Source organism: Bos grunniens, chromosome 17 (assembly GCF_055505025.1).
Source record: "Bos grunniens cultivar Pamir isolate PY7600 chromosome 17, Bosgru_T2T1.0, whole genome shotgun sequence".
NCBI classification, from domain to species: domain Eukaryota; kingdom Metazoa; phylum Chordata; class Mammalia; order Artiodactyla; family Bovidae; genus Bos; species Bos grunniens.
The window spans coordinates 52,889,179-52,914,821 of NC_141181.1; the positions used below are offsets into that span (position 1 = coordinate 52,889,179).

The 25,643-nt window shown below is 58.1% G+C and overlaps 1 protein-coding gene across 18 annotated transcripts in view; it reads left to right on the forward strand.

Moving 5' to 3' along the window:
• The window catches only part of PITPNM2 (phosphatidylinositol transfer protein membrane associated 2), a 159,813-nt gene that overhangs the window by 131,031 nt on the left and 3,139 nt on the right, over positions 1-25,643 (forward strand). For 7 of the 18 annotated variants that reach the window (XM_086347376.1, XM_086347379.1, XM_086347375.1 and 4 more), the window contains exons 4-25: positions 854-975; positions 3,993-4,220; positions 6,825-7,133; positions 8,086-8,181; positions 10,894-10,998; positions 11,167-11,237; positions 14,067-14,314; positions 14,934-15,123; positions 15,263-15,382; positions 15,947-16,152; positions 17,681-17,859; positions 19,311-19,481; positions 20,047-20,196; positions 21,274-21,438; positions 22,124-22,255; positions 23,147-23,295; positions 23,625-23,741; positions 24,084-24,200; positions 24,324-24,472; positions 24,565-24,714; positions 25,103-25,286; positions 25,367-25,495. In XM_086347376.1, the coding sequence (XP_086203502.1) occupies positions 854-975; positions 3,993-4,220; positions 6,825-7,133; positions 8,086-8,181; positions 10,894-10,998; positions 11,167-11,237; positions 14,067-14,314; positions 14,934-15,123; positions 15,263-15,382; positions 15,947-16,152; positions 17,681-17,859; positions 19,311-19,481; positions 20,047-20,196; positions 21,274-21,438; positions 22,124-22,255; positions 23,147-23,295; positions 23,625-23,741; positions 24,084-24,200; positions 24,324-24,472; positions 24,565-24,714; positions 25,103-25,286; positions 25,367-25,495 (3,487 nt within the window). Of the gene's footprint in view, positions 1-853; positions 976-3,992; positions 4,221-6,824; positions 7,134-8,085; positions 8,182-10,893; positions 10,999-11,166; positions 11,238-14,066; positions 14,315-14,933; positions 15,124-15,262; positions 15,383-15,946; positions 16,153-17,680; positions 17,860-18,082; positions 18,630-19,310; positions 19,482-20,046; positions 20,197-21,273; positions 21,439-22,123; positions 22,256-23,146; positions 23,296-23,624; positions 23,742-24,083; positions 24,201-24,323; positions 24,473-24,564; positions 24,715-25,102; positions 25,287-25,366; positions 25,496-25,643 lie in introns of those variants that run through there. The other 11 variants (XM_086347381.1, XM_086347383.1, XM_086347382.1 and 8 more) reach the window with 6 other exon arrangements.

Here is a 25,643-nt window from a genome sequence, read left to right on the forward strand (position 1 = left end):
GGGGAGCCCAGGAAGGCATGAGTCCATTGAGGGCCATCTGAGACTCCTTTGCCATCTGGGAAGGCTCAGGGAACACAAACTCACTTTAATGTTTGCCTAGGAATGCAAGACAGTCCACCAGCTGGGAAGAAACAGGAACTGAGGGTAGCCCAGATGGCTCAGAGATTCCCTCCAACCCTGACACCTTCAGCGACTATGATGATATTTTATAACAAGCCATGTTGAACATGGCTTTCTTTGGATCCCCCTGGGTAGGGGGCACTTTTCACTCTGTGCCCCACACCCAATATAACTGAGCACTGCTTGATTAGAAGAGAGAGGGGGCCACCCATGTGCTGAACAGGTGGGGTCCCCACGAGTCTTCTGGGGCTTCTTTGTCCAGGTGGGTGAGGGCCTGGAACTTGCTGGGGAATCCATCCAGGTTGTTCACTTCCCAGCAGTACTTTTCTCCTCTGAGTTCATCTCCAGCCAAGAGAGAGAGGCTGTCTCCCTGTTGCCACACTTGGCTTCTTAGGGGACAGGGGAGAGGGTGGCATGTCACACCAAGCGCTGGTCCAGATTCAGCCCATTTGGTACTGTGCCACCTTAACTGCATCCACACCGTGTTCACATCATGCCTCACACACGTGGACACAGGCTGCCAGCCACTTCCTGCAATGATTCCCCCCCTCCCCGTAAGTCCACCCCTCCCGCTGGCCCCAACTTGGACTTGCCTCTTCTTGGGATGCAGTGAAGGTCCAGGAGGACAGAACAGACAGGTCTCACCCACCACTCCAGCCCTCGTCCTCCACCCAGCGACCCACGCCCACCCCTCTGAGCCTGGGTCCTAGTGGATACTCTCCTTCCCCCACAGGTTCACTTGCCCTTTTGTGGAGAAATTCTCCATCGACATCGAAACCTTTTATAAAACCGATGCTGGAGAAAACCCCAACGTTTTCAGCCTGTCTCCTGTGGAAAAGAACCAGCTGACAGTCGGTAACCGTCCACCCTGATGCTCCCCTCCTAGGAGGGCCAGGAGCCCTTCGGGGCCAAGTTCCCAGCTGCCCTGCCCATAGGCCCCTGGATTCTGCCCCTGGTCTCCAGGCCTGGCAGGCTCCAGATCGGCTTCTGTCCTGGGAGGGGAGGTTAGAGTCCCAGCCAGCCTGGGGGGAAGTCGGGGGAGTTGGGGAGGCAGGACGGGTCTCCTTGGCCCCATTTCCCTGATGTGCCCACTGAGGCTAAGTGCTTTTCCACTCAAGCCCCTTCCCTCCATCCCTTTGAGGTGTCCCCATCCCCAGAAATGCACGTGTGCTTGGGAGCCATCTAGGGCTGACAGCCATCGGCGGATGTGGCAGGCCGGGTGGGGGATGTGCACACAGTGGGGCCTGTGTCCCCTTGATGGTGGGCGGCCTCTCCTCCACTCCCCTCCAGCTGACTACACCGTGCAGGAAATGGGTCCCATTTGTTAAGTCGTTTTCAAGAAAGGCCCGAGGGACATCCTTGGCAGTCCAGTGGTTGAGACTCTGCGCTCCCAATACAGGGGACACGGGTTCACTGGTTGGGGAATTCAGATCCCACATGCTGTATGGCATGGCCTGAAAAGAAAAAAAAAAGAAAAGCCAGAAATCAGGGTTTTCATGTGAAATCTCCCAGTTCCTCAAGGTTGACAAATATTTTTAAAATCTTTATAAATATACCAGCCAGACAAAACACATCAGTGGACCAGCTGCACCTTGACAGCCCCCAGGCCCCTAGGAATGAGCCGTTGTGGGTCTCAGACGGGTGTTGTAGGGGTGGTGATGACCCTCAGCCACCCTCGGAGGCCGAGATGGCTTTTCCCTGGGACTCCTCCCTCCTGCCCGAGCTTTTAGGCCCCACTGGGGTTTGGGAGATGCATCAGCTTGCTAAGACCATCAGAACAGGGTACCACAGACTTAAGGGCTTAAAGAAACAGATGCTTAGTGTCTCACGATTTTGGAGGTCAGAGTCAAGGTCAAGGTATCGGCAGGGTTGGCTGCTTCTGGAGTCCCTGAGGGAGAATCTGTTTGGGGTCTCTCCCTTAGCTCTTTTTAAATTTTAAATATTTATTTATTTGACTGCATCACGTCTTAGTTGCAGCATGCAGGATCTTTTATTGCAATGCATGGTTTCTCTAGTTGCAGCACATAGGCTCCAGAGCGAGAGGGCTCAGTAACCCCGTGGCATCTTAGTTCCCCAATCAGGGATCAAACCCATGTCCCCTGCATTGGAAGGTGGATTCTTAACTGCTGGGCCTCCAGGGGAGTTCCCCTAGCTTCCTGTGGCTGCTGGCAGTCTTTGGTGTTCTTTGGCCTGTAGACACTCCACCCCAATCTCTGTCTTCATCTTTACATGGTGTTCTGTCAGTGTTCAAGTCTATATTCACATTTCTCCTTTTTCTTTTTTAATTGAAGTATACTTGATTTAAAATATTGTGTTAGTTTCAGGTGTTGTTTTTTTTTTTTTAATTGAGCCAAATCTCTCCTTTGTTGCAATGTGGGAGACCCAGGTTCAATCCCTGGATCAGGAAGATCCCTTGGAAAATGGAATGGCTACCCACTCCAGTGTTTTTGCCAGGAGAATCCATGGACAGAGGAGCCTGGCGGGCTACAGTCCATGGGGTCACAAAGCGTCCGACCACGACTGCGGAACTAAAACCTTTACTGCTTTCTCCTTTGCATAACCATGCTGGTTAGATTAGGTGCCCTCCTTTAGATGACTTCTTTCAAGACCCTGTCTCCAAATAAGGTCATATTCTGAGGCCGACATATGCGTTTGCCAGGGGACGCACTCTACCCATAACAGGAAGGAAGGGCCCAGACCCTCTGACAGCTTTTGTCTGGCCAGCTGCAGGCTCTCCCCGGAGGCCTCCCGTCATGGTTCACGTCCCAGCCCTCCTCTTGGTGGCCGTTGCCTGCCCCAGTGGACCGGGCATGTGGTCTACTCCGGGAAGGATGTAAATCCTCTCCACTGTCTGCTGCCCCCCGGGCTGCTCTGACCCATTGCCTGTTCTAGTGGGGCTGATGTTTTCCTCTGTAAACCACAGCCCAGACCCGGTGCCAGGAAGATGAGACAGCCAGGGCCTGGGCCCGGCGGAGCCCCACCAAGTGCCATCGTCCCCACACCTCTGAAAGGAGGTTCTCTGAGCTACAAGCCCCGTCCTAGGTTCCTCCTCACCAAGTGTGCACACAGCCCCATCTGACAGACGCATACCACAGGAGCCAGCCCAGTGAGATGGTTTTGACTTGGGGGAGGAGGCATTTGACCAGAGGTCATTCTTCCCAGAGTCACTGTCACCCCCCTTCCCCGAATCAGGTCTTACCAGCCCCCAGTCCTGTTTCCCCAGCCCCCAGCACATCCTGGACTGGCTCATGCCCAACACCTCCCTCTGGGCCCTTCAAACTTGGTTTCTGGACTCCTCCTACTGTCTGTCTGGGAGGGGCTTCCTAGCAGACCAGCCACCTTCAGGGTGCCTGGCGAGTGATGGCTGATGAGTCCAGCTGCATCCCCGTCACCTCTCACCATGCAGACACTCTGGTGGTTCCCCAAACTGCCCCACTTCTGGGTCAAGAGTCACACTCTGGGATGTTCTCCGCCTCATAGTTCTGCGCCTGTGGCTGAAATGCCAGCTTGTCCTCTTTTACTCCCCCCCGCCCCATCCCACATCTTCCATGGAAATTCATCTTCCCCACCCGTGCTCCTCCAGCTCATCACCTGATTTATGCGCTTTGGCAACTGTGCACAAAGCAGGGGTTTTGCTGAAATGATTTGAAAAGACAACAAGGAAAGACACAGGTCCTGAGGTCAGGGGAGCTCGGGGATCAGAGTGGTCCAGAGCAGCATCTCCACTCCCATGTGGGGCCCTGGGACACATCCAAGCCTGGGGTCCTGCCAAGATTCGGGGATGGCAGGAACATGGGGGAGGAGACTGGAAAGGGAGGGGTGGGGTAGAGGTTGGGGCCGAAGGGGTCACTCACAGGGGGGTCTCCTCGTAGATTTCATCGACATTGTCAAGGACCCCGTGCCCCCCAATGAGTATAAGACGGAAGAGGACCCCAAGCTGTTCCACTCGACCAAGACCCAGCGGGGGCCCCTATCGGAGAACTGGATCGAGGAGTACAAGCAGCAGGTGTTCCCCATCATGTGCGCCTACAAGCTCTGCAAGGTGGAGTTCCGCTACTGGGGCATGCAGTCCAAGATCGAGAGGTTCATCCACGACACGGGTGAGGGCGCCCGCCTCTCCCTCTGTGTCCCTCCATCCGCCTGCCGCCCCCCCACCCCCCGCGTCTGCCTGGGACTCCAAGTTTCTGTTACTCTGGGCAGGTGACCCCAAGGCCCACGTGCAGCATCCCACCTGGTTTACCTTGACCACACAAACACTTGTCGAGCACCTACTGAAGACAGGCAGTGTGTGTCCTGCCCCAGACACTCTGGACTAGCTGGAGTTTCTAACATGCGGTGCCCACCCCCATGGGGTGTAACGCCTCCTTCCTGCTGTTCATGGCACCTCTTGGCATCCTGGGGCCAGACCCCAGGCCCTGCACCAGTGCTGCCTCCTGCTTTGGGTTGAAAGTCCCAGCGGACAGTGGCTTGGCCATCCTCTGGTCCTCACACCCATGCTGGCCTGGCCTGGAGCAAGTGCCCAGGGAACAGAGGACCAACAGATGACCGGGGGTTCCTGGCACAGCTAGAGCTGACCCAGGGTCCTCCCTGCCCTAGAGCTACCTCGGCTCCTTCCATGTCCGCCAGGTCAGGGTAGGGGTCAGTGCCCAGGGCCTGGTCTTAGCCCCGAGGCTCATGATCCAGGAGCAGCACCCAGGCAGACACCCATTGACTCCCAGAGTAAGGGTGACTGTGTAGCCCTGAGCAGAGTCACAGCACCGCTGGTAACACTTCACAAGTATCACATCAGCTCTCCCTGGCCCAGTAGGGTGGCCACTGTCACTCCCCGCCTCCCCCTTGATTACAGAGGAGGAAGCAGAGGGCCAGTCCTGGGTGTGACCCCAAATCTTCTGGCCCATCTGTCCTTGTCCAGACATAACGTGTCGTCAGACAGTCTGTCCACCATTAGTGCTGGCTGGCCCTGAGGGTGGTGTTCCTGGGGCCTGGGAGCACCCTCCCAGGAACAGAGGGTGAGAGGGAGTTCCTTCTAGGCAGACGTTTGGGATTGAGAGATTTAGAAAGGACAGCAGGGGAGACAGAGCGGCCTGAGCGAGTCCAGGAGAGGGGAATCAGGAGCAAGGGTCACCGGAGACCAGCCTGGGGACAAGCAAGGACTGGGCTACCCGGGAAGCCGCTCAGTTTTCTGTAGGAAAGCGGGCGGAGGATCCAGTGACAACCCTTCTGGGTCTGCCCCAGCCCCTGGGAGAAACTCAAATGCACGTTCTGGAATGTTCAGAGCAGCAGGTTTGTAAAAGCAAAACGGACAAACAGTGAAAGTGAGCCAAAGGCCCATTGGCAGGAGAAGGAATAAATAAAATGTGGTATTTCAAACAAATAAAAATCGACCGCACAGCAACAAACCGGAAACTCACCCAGAAAAGCAAGTGGCAGAAAAATAACGTGCAGCGTGACACATACATGTAAATGTCAACAACATGTAGACCAACCCAACGTCTTGTATAGAAAAACATGGAAAGAAGAGCAAATGATAAACACAGAACTCAGGATGGACCCCTACTGGGCGGGAGGGTGATGGTGGGGTCCGTGTTGCTGGTCACTTCTGCTCCCTTGAAGAATGATGTGTGTATCGGCGGGGAGCCAAGGTGATTTATTTCTCCTTAATGTTTTTTTAAGCAGCTTATTGAGGCCTAATTTTGCATTTGTTATAAGAGAAGTTTGAGTTCCGTAAGTTTGAGTGTATTTGCGGAGTAGTGCACATAGTTCTAGAACATTCCACCCCCCCAGAGCCTTTCCCAATCACCCCCACTCTCATCCTCACCCAAGGCAGCCCCCATCTGCTCCCTGTGCTCGTGGTCCTTCTGTTCTTTATACCTTTAAAGTATCTTATTTTCTGCCTTCTATGTATAAGATATTCCTGTATGTCTTTATCCTGTTTTATTTTATTTTATATTTGTTTATGTGGCTGTGCTGGGTTGTAGTTGCAGCACATGGAAACTTCAGTCTTCCTTGTGGCACGTGGGATCATTTAGTCACAGCATTCAATCTCTTAGTTTCATAATGTGGGATCTAGTTCCCTAACCAGGGATTGAACCTGGACCCCTTGCATTGGGAGCTCAGTTTTAGCCACTGGGCCACCAGGGAAATCCCTATCGTGTTTTATATGCGTATATATTTATTTTAAACAGAAAGGACCGGCACTTCCCTCGTGGCCCATTGATTAACACTCTGTGCTTCCAATACAGGGGACAGGGGTTCGATCTCTGGTCGGGGAACTAAGATCCCACACACATGTCACATGGCGTGGCCAAAAGTTTTTTTAATAAAAACAAATTAAAAGTGAATTTCAAAAAAGAAAGGACCAACCTGCTTCAAACTTAAGCTTGATTTTTCTGTAGGAAATTTAAGAGAGGCACACTAGACCAGATAGGAAACACTCAGGGAGTCCTCCTCCAGCTCCCCTTGAGGGAGGAGACCCCCTGCCCCAGTTACAGAGCCACTATGAACTCGGGAGGCCATCTATAAGCTGGATCCCTCATTTGCACATGGGGAAATGAACCTGGGGGTTGGAGAGACAGTGGCTTGCTGGAGGCCAAGCAGTGGGTGTGGAGCAGAGCCTGACCCGCAGCCTGGGGTGGCTCCCAGCCGGGGGTCCCCAGGAGACTCTGACACAGGCCTGTTTGTCTTCCTCGCACCCCCGCCCCTAGGCCTGCGGAAGGTGATGGTGAGGGCCCACCGGCAGGCCTGGTGCTGGCAGGACGAATGGTACGGGCTGAACATGGACAACATCCGGGAGCTGGAAAAGGAGGCCCAGCTCATGCTGTCCCGCAAGATGGCCCAGTTCAATGAGGAGGACAAAGGGGCTGCGGAGCTGGCCAAGAATGAGGCTGCCCAGGACCAGGCCTCCGGGGAGCCCTCCCAGCCCAGCAGCAGCGGTGGGGAGCCCCTGGCGGGCAGGGGTCTGAAGAAGCAGTGGTCCACATCCTCCAAGTCATCTCGGTCATCCAAGCGGGGAGGTGAGCACCCTGCGACCACGCTGTGGGGTCCCCCCCCCTACTCGTCCACACCAGTGACCACCCCTCAGGGCAGCTCCCATCCCAGGGCGGCTGTGGGGTGTTCTAACACTGAAGGTGGTCTGCTGCTTTCGGATCCAAGGCCACACCTGTAGGGAGTCAGAACCAGTCACCTCTTCGTAGCCTCTGCTGCAGATTGAAGCCCAGGGCGACCCCCAACCCTGGCAGGTTCCCCCAGACTCACCCACACAGCCCCGGGCAGACAGGCAGGCTGGCCACATGGGAACCCCGCTCCCAGCCCCTCATAGGACCCGGTTGGCTGCAGCTCTGAGGAGCCAGGCTTCTGAGGCAAAGAGGAGAGAGGTCTGGGGTGGGGGATACACCCAGCATACCCAGGAGGGACTTCTGCCAAAGGACCTTGAAAGCCTTCAGATACTGAGAAAATCCTTTCTCTGAAACTGATGTGAAAGTGCAGTGGCTAGTGGGAAAACTCAGGGTATTTTGTGTAAAATACCAGGAGTCCCCCTCTACACCTGCAAATCCAGCTTTTCCTACGCCAGGCTTGTCTGTCCTGTGCTGAAGGGATCCAGGGAAACACACACCATACCTTTAATCTCACTCCCCACCACTGCCCAGCCTCCCTACCTATCAGCATCACTGTGGCAGTCTAAAGGGCTCGCTCCTGGGCCAGCCAGGTCAGGGGCACACGAGTGGACCCCAGCCCAGGTGGCTGCACATCCTGGCCTCATACCCAATACCCTCCCTACTCCATGTCCTCACGGGACAGGACCGCGCTGTGCCAGGTGGGCTGGGAGGTGAGCCAGGGCCACCCTGCCCTCACTCCATCCCTTCTGAGCCCTCCTGGCCCCGCTCCAGTGTCATCGCACCTGCCCGCTTCCACCTGCTCTTCCCAGGGCAGCCAGGTCCTCAGTCGGTCTGCGGTTTTGCCTTCTAGCGAGTCCTTCCCGCCACAGCATCTCGGAATGGAGGATGCAGAGTATCGCCCGGGATTCAGACGAGAGCTCAGACGACGAGTTCTTCGATGCTCATGGTAGGTGGGCACCCTGGAGCGCACGGGCCTTCCCAAGAGAGGGAGGGGTGGGATCTGAAAGCGTCGGTGGGGATGCAAGTCACGATGGGAATTACCCGTGGAAAGTTCTGGGTGAACAGCAGGGCGTCAGGGGCGGAGACAGGATAAGATGAGGTCACCAGGAGTCTAGGCTCTCATACCCTAACCCTGATACCAGGATGTGCCCTGGATCTGGTGGGTAGGGACTGTTCTCTCAAACCCCCCAAAACAAATTTACAATCATATAGGGACATTTTTTTCCATTGTTGTTGTTCAGTCAGTCAGTCGTGTTTGACTCTGCCACCCCACGGACTGCAGCACCTCAGGCTTCGAGGTCCTTCACCATCTCCCGGAGTTTGCTCAGACTCCTGTCCATTGAGTTGGTGATGCCATCCAACCATCTCATCCTCTGCCGAATTTAACTCCCTAAGGGAATTCCCTGGCAGTCCAGTGGTTAGGACTTGGTGCTTTCATTGCCACGGGCGTGGGTTCAATCCCTGGTCAGGGAACTAAGATCCTGCAAGCTGTTGTGGCACAACCAAAAAAAAAAAAAAAATTCCCTCAGAAGCTTACGAAAGTGTAACTTCTGATTTTCTAATTTTTTGTAATTACTGTCTTTTCATGATTAAATTAACACACGTGTAATTCAGAAACTTCAAAAATGTGAACTAGCAGAAAATACGTAAAGAGCCCCTTTTCCCACGAATCTCAGAACAAGCACAGCAAGAGAACAGCCAGATGAATCACCCACCTGTGCTGGGAAGATGCAGGGTCTAAACAGCCTTCCTTCATACCTTGGTTGTTCCTCTCAAGGAAGTAAGAGGGGCTGGCAGGCAGGTTCAAGGAGATGGATTTGCAGTTCACAAGGCAGGACACAGGCTCAGAAAGGGACAGGGACTTGCCCACGGGCCTGCAACAGGGCAGAGGCAGGTTTGGCCCCTGCCAAACCTGGCAGGCAGGGCGGGGGGGACTTGGTACAGGATCCAAGTGGCCCCTGAGCTGGCCTCTCCACTGGGGCCTCCCCGAGAGTAGGGAGTGGGTATGGGGCATCCCACACTCCCACCCTCCCCTCCAGCCAGGCCAAAAGGCTAATCCCTTCCTGGCTCTGTGTCCCTAACATGAGGTAAAGACACAGGAAGAGTTTTAGAAAAATCTGGAAAAGAGGAGAGACAGCAGAGCAGGAGATGTCACTGCTGCAGCGTCCTGAGGAAACCGTCCCAGTGACCCAGGGAGGAGGGACCAGCACATACATGCCAGGGTCCATACAACCGCTTCCTACCCAGGGGTCATGGGGATACGTTCTCAGGAAAGCAGACACAAGACTCATGGGTGGAACTGTTCACAGCAGCGCTTCTCACTAAGCTATCCTTTTGTGGACATTAAAAACAGTCAGGAACATTATGGAGAAACAAACTGAAGTCCATCCATATGACGGACTATGACTCAGGCATGAAAAGGGATGAAGCACTGACACGTGGTTGAATCTTAAAAATACCGTGTGGGGACTCCCATGATGGCCCGGTGGCTAAGACTTCAAGCTCCCAGTGCAGAAGGCCCAGGTTAGATCCCACATGCTGCAACTAAGAGTTCGCATGCTGCCATTAAAGATCCCACGGGCGGCAACTAAGATCCGGAACAGCCAAATAAATAAATACTAAAAAAAAAAAAAGTATTGGAGAAGACTCTTGAGAGTTCCCTGGACAGCAGGGAGATCCAACCAGTCCATTCTAAAGGAGATCAATCCTGAGTATTCATTGGAAGGACTGATGCTGGCTGAAACTCCAGTACTTTGGCCACCTGATGTGAAGAACAGACTCATTTGAAAAGACCCTGATGCTGGGAAAGATTGAAGGCGAGAGGAGAAGGGGACGACAGAGGATGAGACGGTTGGATGGCATTACCAACTCAATGGACATGAGTTTGAGTAAGCTCCAGGAGTTGGTGATGGACAGGGAAGCCTGGCGTGCTGGAGTCCATGCAGTCACAAAGAGTCAGAGACGACTGAGCAACTGAACTGAAAAAAATACAAAAACCCCACCATGTGAAGTGGAAGAAGCCAGACACAAAAGACCGCATACTGTAGGTACCATGTGTGGAAAATGTCCAGAATAGGCAAATCCATAAGGACAGAAAGTCCACCGGCAGTTGCCAGGAGCTGGGAGAGGGGGGCTGGGGCATGCCTGCTAATGGGGACTCCATATGGGGAGATGGAGGAGCTCTGGGACCAGATAGGGCTAGTGGTTGCACAGCATTCTGAGTGGACTAGGTGCTACTTGAAAATGGTTAAAATAGTGAGTTTTATGTTCAGTGAATGTTACCACAATTTTTTTAAAAAACTCAAGCAGACAGCAATGAGAAGCCAGCACACCACAACTAGAGAGTTAGCCCTTGCTGTCCACAACTAGAGAAAACCCACATGTAGCACCGAAGACCCAGCATAGCCAATAATAATAATAATAAACCAAAAACATCAGGCAGAAGTCCTGTGAGAAGGTGGCCATGTGTCCGTCCTGTTAAGGAAGAGAGACCACAGAACCGAGTGGGGAGGGGCACACGAGCCATAGAAGCATGGGGGCCCCCCGGACTGGCCACTCCCAGGCCCTCCGCCACTGGAAGCCGGGCCTCCCAGTGACCGACACCACCCAGGTCCCCACCCTCGATCGAGGTGCTGAAGCCCCTCTCTTTCCTCCCCAGAGGACCTGTCTGACTCAGAGGAAATGTTCCCCAAGGACATCACCAAGTGGAACTCCAACGATCTCATGGACAAAATCGAAAGCCCTGAGCCAGAAGACTCACAGGGTAACCAGCTGGGGGCAGCAGGGCCTGGGGAGGGCGGCTAAGTGGACCAAGCCCTCCTCCCCGAGAAGGAGCACCCAGCCACCCGGGGGACTGGGGGCCTTGTAGGTCACGGTCACGACCTGTGTCCGGTGTTGTCTGCTCACAGCAGTCACCGCGTCTGTGTTGCAGATGGTCTGTACCGCCAGAGCGCCCCCGAGTTCAGGGTGGCCTCCAGCGTGGAGCAGCTGAACATCATCGAGGTGAGTTCCGAGGTGGCAGAGGGCCAGGGCCGCGGGGGGCAGGGGCCAGGGCTCCAAGGACCAGTCCCAAGGGGGCAATGGAGGCAGAACTTGGCACCCACAGCCTCACGTCCACTCTGGCCTGGGCACCACTGGAGAGAGGCCTGGGACCCACCCCCTCTGAAGTCCCTGACAACCAGTGGGGTCTGCTCCAGTAGGGCAGCTCCCCCAGGGAAGGCCTTGCCCTGCTCCGACCCTGGAGAGTAAAATGAGAAACTTGTAAATTCCAGATCAAAAATAAGATCTTCACCTTGTGCTCAACCTGTCTGAAGTCCCTGAAGAAAAAAAGATGGAAGGGGAGGAAACGAAAGTCACCTAGGCAGAAGTGATGTGGCTGGCCGTGGCCGCCCTACTCTCAGTGTGCAATAAAGCTGTCTTGGTAGAGTGCCTGTGTCCGCTTTGGGGGTTCTTTGCACGGAGCTCAAGCCCCTTCTGCTCCTCCACCTGCGGGCGGTCAGAGCTGTTTGCGTTCGGGCGGGAGCCGGGGTGGAGTGGGGTCACCGCGCTGCTCTGGCCTCTAGCTGCCCAAGGTGGAGATGGTACCCCTGGGGACTCAGGACCCCTGGGGAGTTTGGACTAGGGGTTGGGAGGGCATCCACACTGCCCTCTCCTCTTGGGGTTCTCTTTGAGGTCTAAGGTCGAAGCAGGCTTTTCTAGAAGGGTAACTGGGACAAGGGGAGTTGATTTCCAGTTGCAAGTTAATGGCAGTGAAGCAAAGCGAACCCCCTCCTCCCCTTTGGTGCACACAGCTCTGACAGCCACCTCCCCCCCACCGCCCGGGAGGGGCAGAAGGGGGCCTCGGGCTCTGGATCTGCCTGTGGATGCGCATTTGGGCCCAGCACCGGTTCTGGAGTACCGCCATCCTGAGTCGGATCCCTTTGCTTGCAACAGCCCCCAAACTGGAGCTCCTCTCCCAACCTCAGGGAAGGAGGACGGCTTTATGGAGTCACTGATGGGGCCCTCCTGGCTCCCCAGAGCTGGCTCCCAGGCCCTGCCTCCCGAGGGCTCTGTTCCCACTAGGGTTCGAGTCTCAGGCAGGGCATGCCCTGGTAGAAAGCAGTTTGCACAGGAGGAAAGTTGTGTCTCGGGCTGGTCAGTGCTGGGTCCTGGCAGCCAGGCCCAGGCAGGCTCCCCTCACTGTCCAGCCCTGCCCATCCCAGGTGACTAGGGGTATGTCTGGGTGGCCAGGAGGCTGCTCAAATATATTCCTTCCACGAGCCCCTCGCCTGACTGTATTGATTAATCCTTGAGACCATCGGGCAGCCAATGACCCCACCATGCCTCAGGCCATGAGTTCATTCCCTCCCAGGCCCGGCAGCTGTGTGCAGCCCTCGGAAGAGACAGGAGTTGGACCCAAGCTCTGCTGGGCGTGCGTTCCTGCCTAGGCCCCAAGGCCCGTGACTGGCTGATGACCAGGCCCCTCCTGGGGATTGATGCAACCCAGTCTTATTTCCACTCTGGGCCGAGGACTGCCCGCCCATCAGCCTTCCTCTCACCCAAAGCCCTCTGCTGCTCAAAGGCTCCCAGTCTAGCCCGATCTGTTCCTGTGGCCTCACTGGTCGCTGGGCTCAGCACCCGCGCTGCCCACCCCTCTCCTGGGCTCTGCATTGACACTTGGGTCCTGCTGCTGCCCACTCCTGCCAGCCGATGGCCCAGTTCAGGGCCAACTGACCCCCTAGGGCCCTCCAGATGGCTTCAGCCCCTTGTTCTGTCTTGCTGGTTCCTCAGGGAGAGGCCCCTCTCTTCAGCTCCCTTCCCTGATCCCCACACTCGCTGATATCACATGGGCATGGCGAGTACTCAGCAGTGGCTCCTCTTGGGCTCTGGCTTCCCACAGTCATATACCAGGAGTTGGGGGCAGGGAGAGGCCCCTGAACTGGGATTACAGCCTGGGGTAGGAGAAGAGCACTGAGCTGGTGGTAGAAGCTCTGGGTTCCAGTCCAGCTTGGCACTGACATGCTGTGTGACCTTAGATAAGTCCCTTGGCCTCTCTGGGTCACCTCGTCTCGAAATGGAACAGTTGGGTATATGCAAGTCTCACTTGGACCTCACAAGCAGGGCTGAGCAGCAAGAGGTGGGGGCATGACTCCTCACAAATGGTGGGGCGGGGGGGGGGGCGGTTGTGGTTTCAAATAGAGATACCTGCATTGCCCTCTCTGTTCTAAGGTGCTGGGGCTCTACCTCTGCTGGACGTCTCGGCTCTTGAGGACCTTGGTCTTAGAGTCTGGGAATGGCAGGGCCTGGAGGCCATAGTCCAGGGACAGCCCATATAGATAGAATGAGAGCTCAGTGCTGTTGGCAGAGCAGCCAGGCTGAGTCCCTGACCCCAGCCCCTCTTAAGTGAGTCTGTGACTGTCCAATGCCTGGACACAGACACACAGAGGGCAGGTTGACCCCAAAGGCCCGCACTGGACTGAGCTTCTGCCTCCTCCCCAAGGCCAGAAGCCCCAGAAACCCCTGTCTGGGCCCCCTTGATGGGAAGTGGAGTTTCTGCTTTGGATGGAATAGACCCCTCTCTCCATGTCCTCTGTACCCTGGTCAGGTCGGCGGCCAGGAGCTGGGATGCAGGCAGAGAGGACGGACGGGGAGGAGCAGCTGGCCTCCCCCACCAGGGGAAGGGCTTGAGGCATCAGGCACCAGGCCCTGGAGCAGAGGAACTGAGATCGGGGTTTTCAGAGGGTGTAATTGGGCCTCAACAGGCCTCTTTCCCCAGCATGACAGAAGCCTCGGCCCGGGCACAGAGCTGAGTCCCCAGGGAGTTGACCCCCACCAACACCCCTACCCACACAGGATGAGGTCAGCCCTCCACTGGCTGCACCGCCCTCCAAAATCCACGTGCTGCTGCTGCTGTTGCATGGAGGCACCATCCTGGACACGGGCGCCGGGGATCCCAGCTCCAAGCAGGGAGACGCCAACACCATCGCCACCGTGTTCGACACCGTCATGCGCGTGCACTACCCCAGCGCCCTGGGCCACCTCGCCATCCGCCTGGTGCCCTGCCCACCCATCTGCTCCGATGCCTTCGCCCTCGTCTCCGAGTGAGTGTGTAGGCTCCACTCCTCCCCTGGCCCCGAGGGTCAGAGACCGTCCCACCTAATATTGGGACCATGGTCCCGTCATCCAATCCAGCTGTCTAACTTGTTCTGTTGGGAGGCAGCAAAACCCATGCAAGATGGCTGAGGTTAGAGTGTGTTAGTCACTCAGTCGTGTCCAGATCTTTGCGACCCCAAGGACTGTAGCCTGCCAAGTTCCTCTGTCCACGGAATTCTCCAGGCAAGAATACTGGAGTGGGTAGCTGTTCCCTTCTCCAGGGGAATCTTCCCAACCCAGGGATCGAACCTGGGTCTCCTGTATTGCAGGCAGATGCTTTACCGTGTGAGCCACCAGGAGGATACAAGGGGGTTAGAGTTTGGGGCCCAAAGCTGAGCCTCAGTCTCTGCATCTGTGATATGAGAATGCTGCCCTGCCTCTGAGATTACTCCCCAGCCCTGTTCCCCACGCCTGGCCTGGAAGCATCCCCACGCGGTTTGCTGAATCAGGGCCAAGGCTCTCAGGGTGTCAGGCGGCTCCAGCTCTGATGTTTGGGTCAGGGGTGAGGGTGCCCCCTGGGCGGAACTGAAGCCACCTGCTCTCTCCTGATGGGTTCCCTTCCCCCAGCCTCAGCCCCTACAGCCACGACGAAGGCTGTCTGTCCAGCAGCCAGGACCACATCCCCTTGGCCGCCCTGCCCCTGCTGGCAACCTCCTCGCCCCAGTACCAGGAGGCTGTTGCCACAGTGATTCAACGAGCCAACCTCGCCTACGGGGACTTCATCAAGTCCCAGGAGGGCGTGACCTTCAACGGGCAGGTGAGTTGTGGGGTGGGAGAAGGGGAGACAGAAACCCCTGCAGGGTGGACTGGCCTGGTCCTCCAGCCCAGGGCTCTCCCCAGCCAGCACCCCAGCAAGCGGGGCGGGCGCTCAGGGCCCTGGACCTCTCCCCACCCAGGTCTGCCTGATCGGGGACTGTGTCGGGGGCATCCTGGCGTTCGATGCCTTATGCTGCAGCAACCAGCCGGTGTCTGAGAGTCAGAGCAGCAGCCGCCGGGGCAGTGTGGCCAGCGTGCAGGTACGAGCTGCCTCCAGCCCCCAGAGCAGGGGACCTTCAGGATGGAGACCGTGTCACCCTCTGACTCCAAACATCCCAGAGGCCTGCGGTAAAAAGGAAGGGTCGGGGTTGCCAACGCAGGTGCCCAGAGGCGGGGGACAGATGCATGGCACAGGTGAGCAGCTGCAGTGAGGCCAGACAGGAGCGCAAGCGATTTCAGCAGGCAGTGAAGCCAGGTCTACACCGTGGAGAGCAGATCCATCACCATGAGGGCCTGGATCCTCTGAGCCTCCTGGCAAGAGAAAGGACCCAATTTCCCTCCGCTGCAGAGTAGCAAGCAGCCTGGTGGGCTGGGCGAGGCGGCAGGATCAGTGGGAAGTCAGCAAGGCCCAGATGGATGGGCTGGGCCAGGAGTGAAGATGGGGGGAACCATAGGGCACACAGGGACGGGGCCTTTTCCTCCCCGGCTTGGGTGAGAAGCTGCCACAGGCATAGGGTCAGGAGGGGAGACTCGGCTCCCACGACACTGAAGAGGGGGCCAGGCCAGTGGCCACCGGGCAGTGAACCTGTGTGGGGCCATTCCAGGACGCTGACCTGCTGTCCCCTGGCTCGACGGTCAACACGGCACATGGCAGCAACCTGGAGAGCAGCCGGCACCTGAGCCGCAGCAACATCGACATCCCCCGGAGCAACGGCAATGAAGACCCCAAACGGCAGCTACCCCGCAAGAGGAGTGACTCGTCCACCTATGAGCTGGACACCATCCAGCAGCACCAGGCCTTCCTGTCCAGGTGGGTGGGGACGCCCCCGCTGGGTGAGGATGGGGACTCTAAGATGGGGAGACACGGACCAGGTGGTGCTGATGGCCAATGTGAGAGACCTGAAGGCCCCCTGACCTAGGTCCTGGGGTCCCCAGGGTAGGCCCACGGTTCTTCAGCCAAGAGAAGGTGTTGGGTGCAACTGTGGTCTTTTTTTTTATGGTCATGCTGTGCTGTGCTGTGCTTAGTCGCTCAGTTGTCTCTGACTCTTTGCAATCCCATGGGCTGTAGCCCACCGGGCTCCTCTGTCCATAGGATTCTCCAGGCAAGAATACTAGAGTGGGTAGCCATGCCCTCCTCCAGGGGATCTTCCCAACCCAGGGATCGAACCTAGGTCTCCCGCATTGCAGGCGGATTCTTTACCATCTGAGCCACCAGGGAAGCCCAAGAATACTAGAGTGGGTAGCCCATCCCTTTTCCAGGGGAACTTCCTCACCCAGAAATTGAACTGGGGTCCCTGCATTGTAGGCGGATTCTTTACCAGCTGAGCTACCAGCGAAGTCATATATATATATATTTTTTTTAATTGGGATACAGTTGCTTTACAATGTTGTGTTTCTGATATACAGCCAAGTGAATCAGCTATATGTATACATATATATATATCCATATGTATATATATACATATATCCCCTCTTTTTTGGATTTCCTTCCCATTTAGGTTACCACAGAGCACTGAGTAGAGTTCCCTGTGCCATCCAGCAGGTTTTCATTAGTTATCTATTTTATGAAAAAAAGTAAGTGAAAGTGTTAGTCACTCAGTCATGTTCGACTCTTTTTGACCCCATGGACTGTAGCCCACAAAGCTCCTCTGTCCATGGAATTCTCCAGGCAAGAATCCTGGAGTGGGTTGCCTTTCCCTCCTCCAGGGATCGAACCTGGGTCTCCCACCCTGCAGGCAGATTCTTCACTGTCTGGGCCACCAGGGAGGCCCTACTATTTTATACATAGTATTGATAGTGCGTATATGTCAATCCCAATCTCTCTATTCATTCCACCTCCTTGTTCCCACCTTGGTGTCTATATGTTTGTTCTCTACGTCTGTGTGTCTATTTCTGCTTTACAAACAAGTTCATCTGTACCATTTTTCTAGAGTCCACATGTATGCCTTGATACATGATATTTGCTTCTCTGACTTACATCACTCTGTATGATAATCTCTGGGTCCATCCACATCTGAGTCAGAGAGAACAGACTGACTGGGGCAGGGGAAGAAGCAGGGATTGGCAGAGTCAGCAGGCAGAACTGACCAGGGACAGCATGGTCCCAGCCAGGGCTGTCCCAAAGGCAGTGGGCTCCCTGGAGAGGTCGGGCCCTGCTGTCACCAGGGGTGTCCCAGCAGGTGCTGGACAGCTGCACTCGCAGGACTGCACAGGGCCCAAGCTTCGTTGGGGCCTGATGACCCCCGAGGAGCCGCTTTCAGGAGGCTGAGGGCAGGCCGGCCCGGAGGAGGGCCGTGGTGTGACCTCGCTCGTCTCCCCACCCCACCTCATACCTGCAGCCTCCACGCCAGCGTGCTGAGGAACGAGCCCAGCTCCCGCCGCTCAAGCAGCTCTACCATGCTGGACGGTGCAGGGGCCGTCGGCAAGTTCGACTTTGAGGTCGCTGACCTCTTCCTCTTCGGGTGCCCCCTGGGGCTGGTCCTTGCCTTGAGGAAGACGGTCATCCCCTCCCTGGATGGTGAGAGTCCCTGCAGGGGAGGGTAGGGGTCCATGAGCTGGGCAGAGGATCTCAGTGAACCCCTGTCACAAGGCCGGGGCCACATCCCACGCCCCTTCCTGCATCAGCCTCCTTCCTGCACCCCCTGCCTCACCAAGGGCCCATGGCTCTCCTTTGTTCCAGCCTCAACCCAGCTCAGTCTCCAGCCCCATTTCCCAACACACTGTTTCATTTCATCTCTAAGGCACCTCTGGAAGTTGAGGACCAGAGATGGAAGGGGCTGCCCCAGGATCAGATGAGGACAGACCCAGTCTCCCATAAGGAAGCCAGGCACCTCTGAAGTCTCCCTGATGCAGTGGCCTCCCAGCCCCAGAGACAACACACACAGGGAGGTGGAAAAGTGTCGGTTAAGAAGCTGTCAGAGCAGAGGTCCCTGCCCCCAGGATCAACTGGTGTGGGCTCCCTCCCATCCTACAAGAGCTGCGCAGGGGGAAACTGAGGCTCAGAGAGGTTGTAGACACCTGCGCAAGGGCAAGACACTGTGCACCCACATGAGTGCACAGACTCAAGAGACAGAGATGGCAGGGCAATGTCATCTGTAATCATGGAAAACCTGAAACAACCTAAATGGGATGCAGGCTGAGGTTAAATCAACTTTGGCACAGCCGTACAAAGCAATGCCCCAGTGCAATTCAAAAGAAAGGGGCTCAGTGAAAATATTCATATGAAAGACTCCCAACATTTTTTGTGTTAAATGAAAAAAAAAGGTCAAGTACAAAAAGCATAGATCATATTTCTATTTGTGTGCAGGTTTGGGTTTTTTTGGTGTTGGGTCTTCATTGCTGCGCACGCACTTTATCTAGCTGCAGCAAGCGAAGGCTTTTGTTGCAGAGCATGAGCTCTAGGTGCTCCGGTTTCAATAGTTGCAGCCCTCGGGCTCAGTAGTTGGGAAGCACAAGTTTAGTCGCTCAGCGGCGTGTGAGATCTTCCTAGACGAGGACTCAAAAACCCTGTGTCCCCTGCACTCGACCACCAGGGCATCTTCCCAACAACTGCAAAATGTTCGGAAGCGCAGAGCCTGGAAACATTTTCAATCAAGAGTGGATGAGCAGGCTCTAGCCTGCTCGGCCGCACATGCTCGGGGCTCCCCAGGGTTTGCAGGTAGGGCTCTAGCCTTAGCTCTCTGGGGGTGGAGAGGAGCTTTCCGTTATATGTCTTATATCGTATATATCCCTGTACTACAAAAAACAAAAAAATTTACCATTATCAAAATTTTCTTAATTAAAACAAATTTGGTTAATAAAGGGACAGTGGCCCAAACAGAACCCCAAATCTATGGAGACACACTTTGGGGTTTCTCTGTCTTCTAAAACCCCAATCCCATCCCACCCCACCGGACCTTAGCCGGCTCTAGGCCCCGCCTCCTTAGGGCGGAGCTAACTCCGGGCTCTGCGACTCCGCCCCGCCCTCAGTTTTCCAGCTGCGGCCCGCCTGCCAGCAAGTCTACAACCTCTTCCACCCCGCTGACCCATCGGCCTCGCGCCTGGAGCCGCTGCTGGAGCGGCGATTCCACGCCCTGCCGCCTTTCAGCATCCCCCGCTACCAGCGCTACCCGCTGGGGGACGGCTGCTCCACGCTGCTGGGTGAGAGAACCTGCGCCCCACCTCCACCGGCCCCGGCCCTGGGGGAGGGTGGGAGTTGGCCCGACTCCTTGGGTGCTCCAAGTTCCGGGGGTGGCCCTGCGTGCGGGAAGGGGCGGCCTGCACTGAACCCTTTAGAAGCTGGACAGCTGGCGTAGGTGCAGGTGCCTCGCCCCAGGGAGGAAGGCATGAGACACCTCCACAGGCCTCCCCCTTCCCGCCGCTTCACACACAGCACAGAGCCAGGGCCCCGCTCCCTTTCCCACTGCCCCACCAAGGCAGAGCTGAGGACCCAAGGGACCCTGGCAGAGTCTGGGCCTGTGTCCCACCCTGTGAAGGGCCCCTACGGCAGGCTGTTGGCCCGGAACTTCCTGGTCACCTGTCCTGGAGATAGGTCGCGTGAACGAGGGCTGCCCCGTGGTCCATCTCGTCCCTCCCGGGAACAGCCCGTCCCTCCTGCCCCCCGTGTGTCCCAGTCCTGTCTTGGTCCTTGAGAAGCCCTGTGTCTGTCGGAGCGTCCACACGAGTGTCTGTTCTTGTCCTCTGTTCTCTCCCCGTCTGCCTCCAGTCGAGACCGTGCAGAGAAACCCCGAGCTGGTCTTGGAGGGCGGCCCCCTGGCCCCTCTCCCTCCCGGGGACGGCTTCCTGGAAACCAGTATCCCCGTGCCCGCGCTCACTTCGCAAGACGGGCCCCGCCCGAGCCCGGGCTGCGCTGAGTGTGTGTAACCCCCCTGCTCGTGGTGGTGTCTGCTTCGCTGGCTGACCGCTGGTCCTCAGGGACCCCCCACCCACTCCTTGGCCACCCAGAGTTTGGGGGACTGTGGCGAGGAGCAGAGACCAGGCAGGACAGGTCCCTGGGAGCGGTCTTGGCACTGGGCAGTGCGGGGAGGGGACTCAAAGCAAAGAAGGAGCCCAGAGGAGAGCAGTTGTCCCAGGGTCACCCAGCACAGTGTCAGCCCAAGGGCTCTGTCTGCCACTTGTGAGGCTACCAGCAGGGGCAGCCAAGGGTTGGGGTGAGGCCTCAGGCCCTCTGGGACCCACCTGCCCCCAAGGAGAAGACTTCGGTCCCGGCACAGGGTTGGATTCTCGACCCACTCCCTCCCTCCCTGAGGAGGTCCAGGCACCTCCTGCTCCTGTCTAGAGGTGGGTCCTCTGGCCCGCCCTCAGCCCAGGCCCAGGTGAGCCTGGCTGGAGCCCTCAGCCCTCTTCCTGTGTCCCTAGATGCCCATCCGGGGCTGGCTCATGTGGCCCATGTGTGAGGGGCATGCACGATGCTGGCTCATTTGCTCAGTCCTCCGCCTAAGACATGCCTAGGAAGCTGTCCCAGGCCCTTGTCGTGGTGGTGTCGTGGCGCTAGCACCCCCAAACCCAGCTGCCGTGGGCTGTGGGTCAGGCCAGGCCGGGCCCCAGAGGCCAAGAAGGCTAGACTAGACCAAGAGACTAGAAGGGTGGCCGGGGTGGGGCGTGAGCCTGGCCACCTTGCCTCCCTGCCCACTGTGTCTGTATTGGTCCATCTGTCCAGCCCTGCCCCAGCCCTCCCTTCTCTCTGCCTCAGCTCAGCCCTGCCCTCTCAACCCTGAAAAGGCAGGCCCTGGCACGCATGGGCCCATCCTGTCTGCCAGTTGTGCTCAGATGCCCCCCACTCCTCTGCAGCTGGTGTTGGCCTTGCCTGGCACAGCTGCCGCTCTGGCCTGCCCCAGCCCTGGCACACACTGGGAACCCCTGCTCGGGGGTCCTGGGGCCGGGCTGGGCAAGGCCTCCTTACCCCTGGTCTCTGGTCCCTGTCCACCTGCAGCAGAGGCACTCCAGGCCCACAACACGGTCTTCCAAGAGCACGCGGCCCCCTCCTCACCTGGCTCAGCCCCCAGCACCCGAGGTTTCCGCCGGGCCAGCGAGATCAGCATCGCCAGCCAGGTGTCTGGCATGGCCGAGAGCTACACGGCATCTGGCATCGCCCAGAGTGAGTACAGCAGCGCTACCCACCCATCAGAGCCAGGGGGCTCTGTCCTATTGTGGCCGGTGTCAACCGGGCCCATTATGCCCCCTCAGAGAACAGTTGGAGACTACTGGGGTGGGTGCCACTGGCATCTGGTGGGTAGAGACCTGCTAAACACCTTATGATGCTCAGGATGGCCCCACAGTGAAGAGTCATCCTGCCCCAGTGTCCATCGAGAACTGTGGAAGGAAGGAGCATATGAAAGGGTGGCCCTGGAGTGGGGAGCCAAGTCCAGCTGGTAGGAGATCGGTGGTGCTGTCTCAGCTGCAGGGTGATGGGTCTGCGAGGAGGGGTCCTAGCCCCAGAGGGGCAGATGTTCCTTGAGGGAGAAAGTTGGGGGCCATTTCTGGAGAAGCTGGAGGGGTGGCCCAGGGGAGCCAGGGAAGCGAGGTCTCCTGTGCATGGCCCCTTTTGCCACCCCAGTGGGTGGATCACCCCGGCCTCCTTGGCTCCTTCCATCTTCTTAGCAGCTGGAAGCAGAGTCTGGACTATCCCCTCTCACTCTTGCCGGGGCCAGCAACCCCCTGCCGGCCTCCCTGCCACATGACTGGCTCCCCAGCCGCCTGTCAGAGCAGAGGGTCTAGGCTAAGGCTAGCTGGCGTGGTAGCCCCAGCATGGCTGAGCCTCTCCTGTTGTTCTTGCTCCTCAGAGGCCCCAGCTCCACTCAGCCACACCCCCAGCGTCAGGCGCCTGTCCCTACTTGCCCTCCCCCACCCAGCCCCCTCTACCCTGGGCAAGCGGGAGAGGGCCCCTCGCCTCCCCGACTTGGACATCAGTGAAGGTACCGGGCACCACGGGCCTCCATGCGCACACATGCTTCTCCTCTAATTGGGGTCATGCTTTGATTTCCAGACACATCTCACCCCCAGGGCCCTGCTGACGCCTAACCAGGGAGCTGGAGCTTGGGCTGGGAGCACCCTGACTTCCAGGGAGGAGGCAGAAGCCGCTGGAGTCAGCTAGGGGCTGGGAGCAGGGGGTGGGCTGGATGGAGGCTGGGTGAGGACCGGCGTCACCTATCAGGCAAGCTGTAGGCAGAGAGCTCCGACCCTGAACCAGTGCACCTCCAGCCTCCAGCCACTGGGGAGGCTCTTTGCAAACCTGGGGCAGCCCCCCAGCCCCAAGGGGGAGCCGGATTCACCCGCACATACGCACACAGGCTCCGTCTGACTGAAGGCCCTCACTTCACACTCTGCCCGCCAGGGGCTGAGGGCATCAGGCCTCTGCCTTGAGGCCCAGGAACTGAGACTCCCGCTCTGGGAAGCCTTTCACAGTTTTGAGGCCTGGGGAGGTGGGACAGGCATTCAAGGAGTCCAGGAGAAGCCCAGAGAGGGCAGTGATGAGGCCCAGGGCGGGAGTCGACAAGGGGTTGACCAGGGTCAGGGGGTCCTGCCTCCACACTGGGCTCTTCCCCTCCCCCTCTAACTCCACACCTCCCTGCTGAGCCACAGCCCCCACTCCCCCTCCCCGGAGCACTTGGGCCGCTTGCTGCTGTCCTGGCCTCCTGTGCCTTCTCGCCTGCTCCCCTATCGCTGAGCCCAGGAGAAGGAGACTCGCTTTGGTGGTGGTCCTGCTCCCTGGTCAGAGGAGGGTTTTGTCTCTGGGCAGAGCTGGGTCTGAGGGGCCAGGTCACCCTAGGGGGCCCAGCCCAGTCACAGTCCCCTCCTCTTGGCAGTTGCTGCGAAGTGGTGGGGCCAGAAGCGGATCGACTATGCCCTGTACTGCCCCGACGCCCTGACGGCCTTTCCCACCGTGGCCCTGCCCCACCTGTTCCACGCCAGCTACTGGGAGTCAACGGATGTGGTCTCCTTCCTGCTGAGACAGGTACCCAGAGTCCCCCTAACAGACACACCAACACCTCTCAGGTCCCTGAGTGACCCTGCTGCTGACTGGGCCCCATTTCATAAATGAGGACGGTGGGAGACCCCACTTTTCTGGCCCCAGCACAGGAAGCCGTGGAGATGGGGTGAATGGATGTACACCTTCATGGGACAGATGTGAATTCTGGGGGGCCAGAGGGTGGACTGTAGTGGGGTTTGCCCCACCAAATCCTCACAAGGTTAGTTGGGCCCCTAGGGTCGCTGGCCTCTCCCCACGGAACAGGAAGCCCCAGGCTTGAGTCTGCCCTGTGACCCCCCTCTGTCCCCTCGCAGGTCATGAGGCACGACAACTCCAGCATCTTGGAGCTGGACGGCAAGGAGGTCTCGGTGTTCACCCCCTCGAAGCCAAGAGAGAAGTGGCAGCGCAAGAGGACCCACGTGAAGCTTCGGGTGAGGGATCCTCTGGGTGCCCCGGCTCCAGGGCTATTGTCCTATTGAATCCTCCTGAGAAAACTCCATTTTAAAGATGAGGAAACTGAGTCACAGAGATGTGTGCTGTCTTACTTAATCCTCACAGTCTGAGGTTGGAGCTGTTCCCCCATTTACAGACAGGGACCCACACCAAGGCCACGTAGGTCAGTGGCCGAGCTGGACTTGAACCCTGGGCCATCTGACTTTGTGCCCATGCTCACCCCCAGGCCCCTGGGAAGTTTGAGCTAAGCCCAGGAGACCCCAGCCACCCCTCCATCCCCTACCCTGACCCAGCCTTGCTCCTGCACCTCCCCACCCCAGAATGTGACAGCCAACCACCGGATCAATGACGCGGTCGCCAACGAGGATGGCCCACAGGTCTTGACGGGTCGGTTCATGTACGGGCCCCTGGACATGGTCACCCTGACCGGGGAGAAGGTAAAGACCTGGGGAGCCTGTGGGAGCCCCACCCTGCCCCGCCTCCCTCTGGCTGGGCGGTGGAGAGTCGGGGTTAGGGAGGTCAAGGGCATGGCCACCCATGACCGGCCTGCTTGGCTCCAGGTGGACGTGCACATTATGATGCAGCCGCCCTCGGGTGAGTGGCTGTACCTGGACACGCTGGTGACCAACAGCAGTGGGCGCGTCTCCTACACCATCCCCGAGACCCATCGCCTAGGTGTGGGAGTCTACCCCATCAAGATGGTGGTCAGGTAGGAGCTGGGAAGAACGAGTTGGTGGGCCGACCTGGTCTGGGGCTGGAGGAAGGGGTCCCAGTGGGTTCTGACGAGCCACCCCCTCCCAGGGGAGACCACACGTTTGCTGACAGCTACATCACCGTGCTGCCCAAGGGCACGGAGTTCGTGGTTTTCAGCATCGATGGCTCCTTCGCTGCCAGCGTGTCCATCATGGGCAGCGACCCCAAAGTGCGGGCCGGGGCCGTGGACGTGGTGCGGTGAGTGCCCCCAGGGGCAGCGGGTGGGCTCGAAGGCAGGTAGCTGGGGGCTGGGCAGAGAGGATGGTCTTGGGTGCCAGAGCCAGGACAGGGGGCAGGGACCCTGTGGCTTGGAGGGGCCAGCAGCACCACTTCCCAGCTGGGATCTCTTACTGTGGATGCCTCAGTTCCCTCACCTGGGAAGCGGGGCTTTTCCTAACAAGACCAGTTACACCTGCTGCAGAGGGTGGAAGTGGGGATTGTGAGAGGCGAGCAGTGAGCACCGTGCTGGGGCTGTTACTGTTGAAGCCTGTGCCCACTAGTGGGGCTGGCTGGGCAAGGAGACCAGGCAGCCCCAGAGGGAGGACAGTGCGGCCGTGGGACACCCAGGCCTGCCCCTCGCCCCCAGGCACTGGCAGGACCTGGGCTACCTCATCATCTACGTGACTGGCCGGCCTGACATGCAGAAGCAGCGAGTGGTGGCGTGGTTGGCTCAGCACAACTTCCCCCACGGCGTGGTGTCCTTCTGTGACGGCCTGGTGCACGACCCGCTGCGGCACAAGGCCAACTTCCTGAAGCTGCTCATCTCCGAGGTGGGCCCCCGGTGGAAGGGAGCGGGGTAGGGGTGGGGGCGGAAGGGCTGAGCCTGCGCCCACACCGGTCTCGCCCACAGCTGCACCTGCGCGTGCACGCGGCCTACGGCTCCACTAAGGACGTGGCGGTCTACAGCTCCATCAGCCTGTCCCCCATGCAGATCTACATCGTGGGCCGGCCCACCAAGAAGCTGCAGCAGCAGTGCCAGGTGAGCGGCGTTCAGGTGGGCGGGGCAGGCGGGCAGCCCCGCCCCCCGACCGCCGCGCCGCCCTGGGAGCCCCGCCCCCTACTGCCGGGCCACCCCGGAGCCCCGCCCCCCGACTGCAGCGCCGCCCTGGGATCCCCGCCCCCACTGC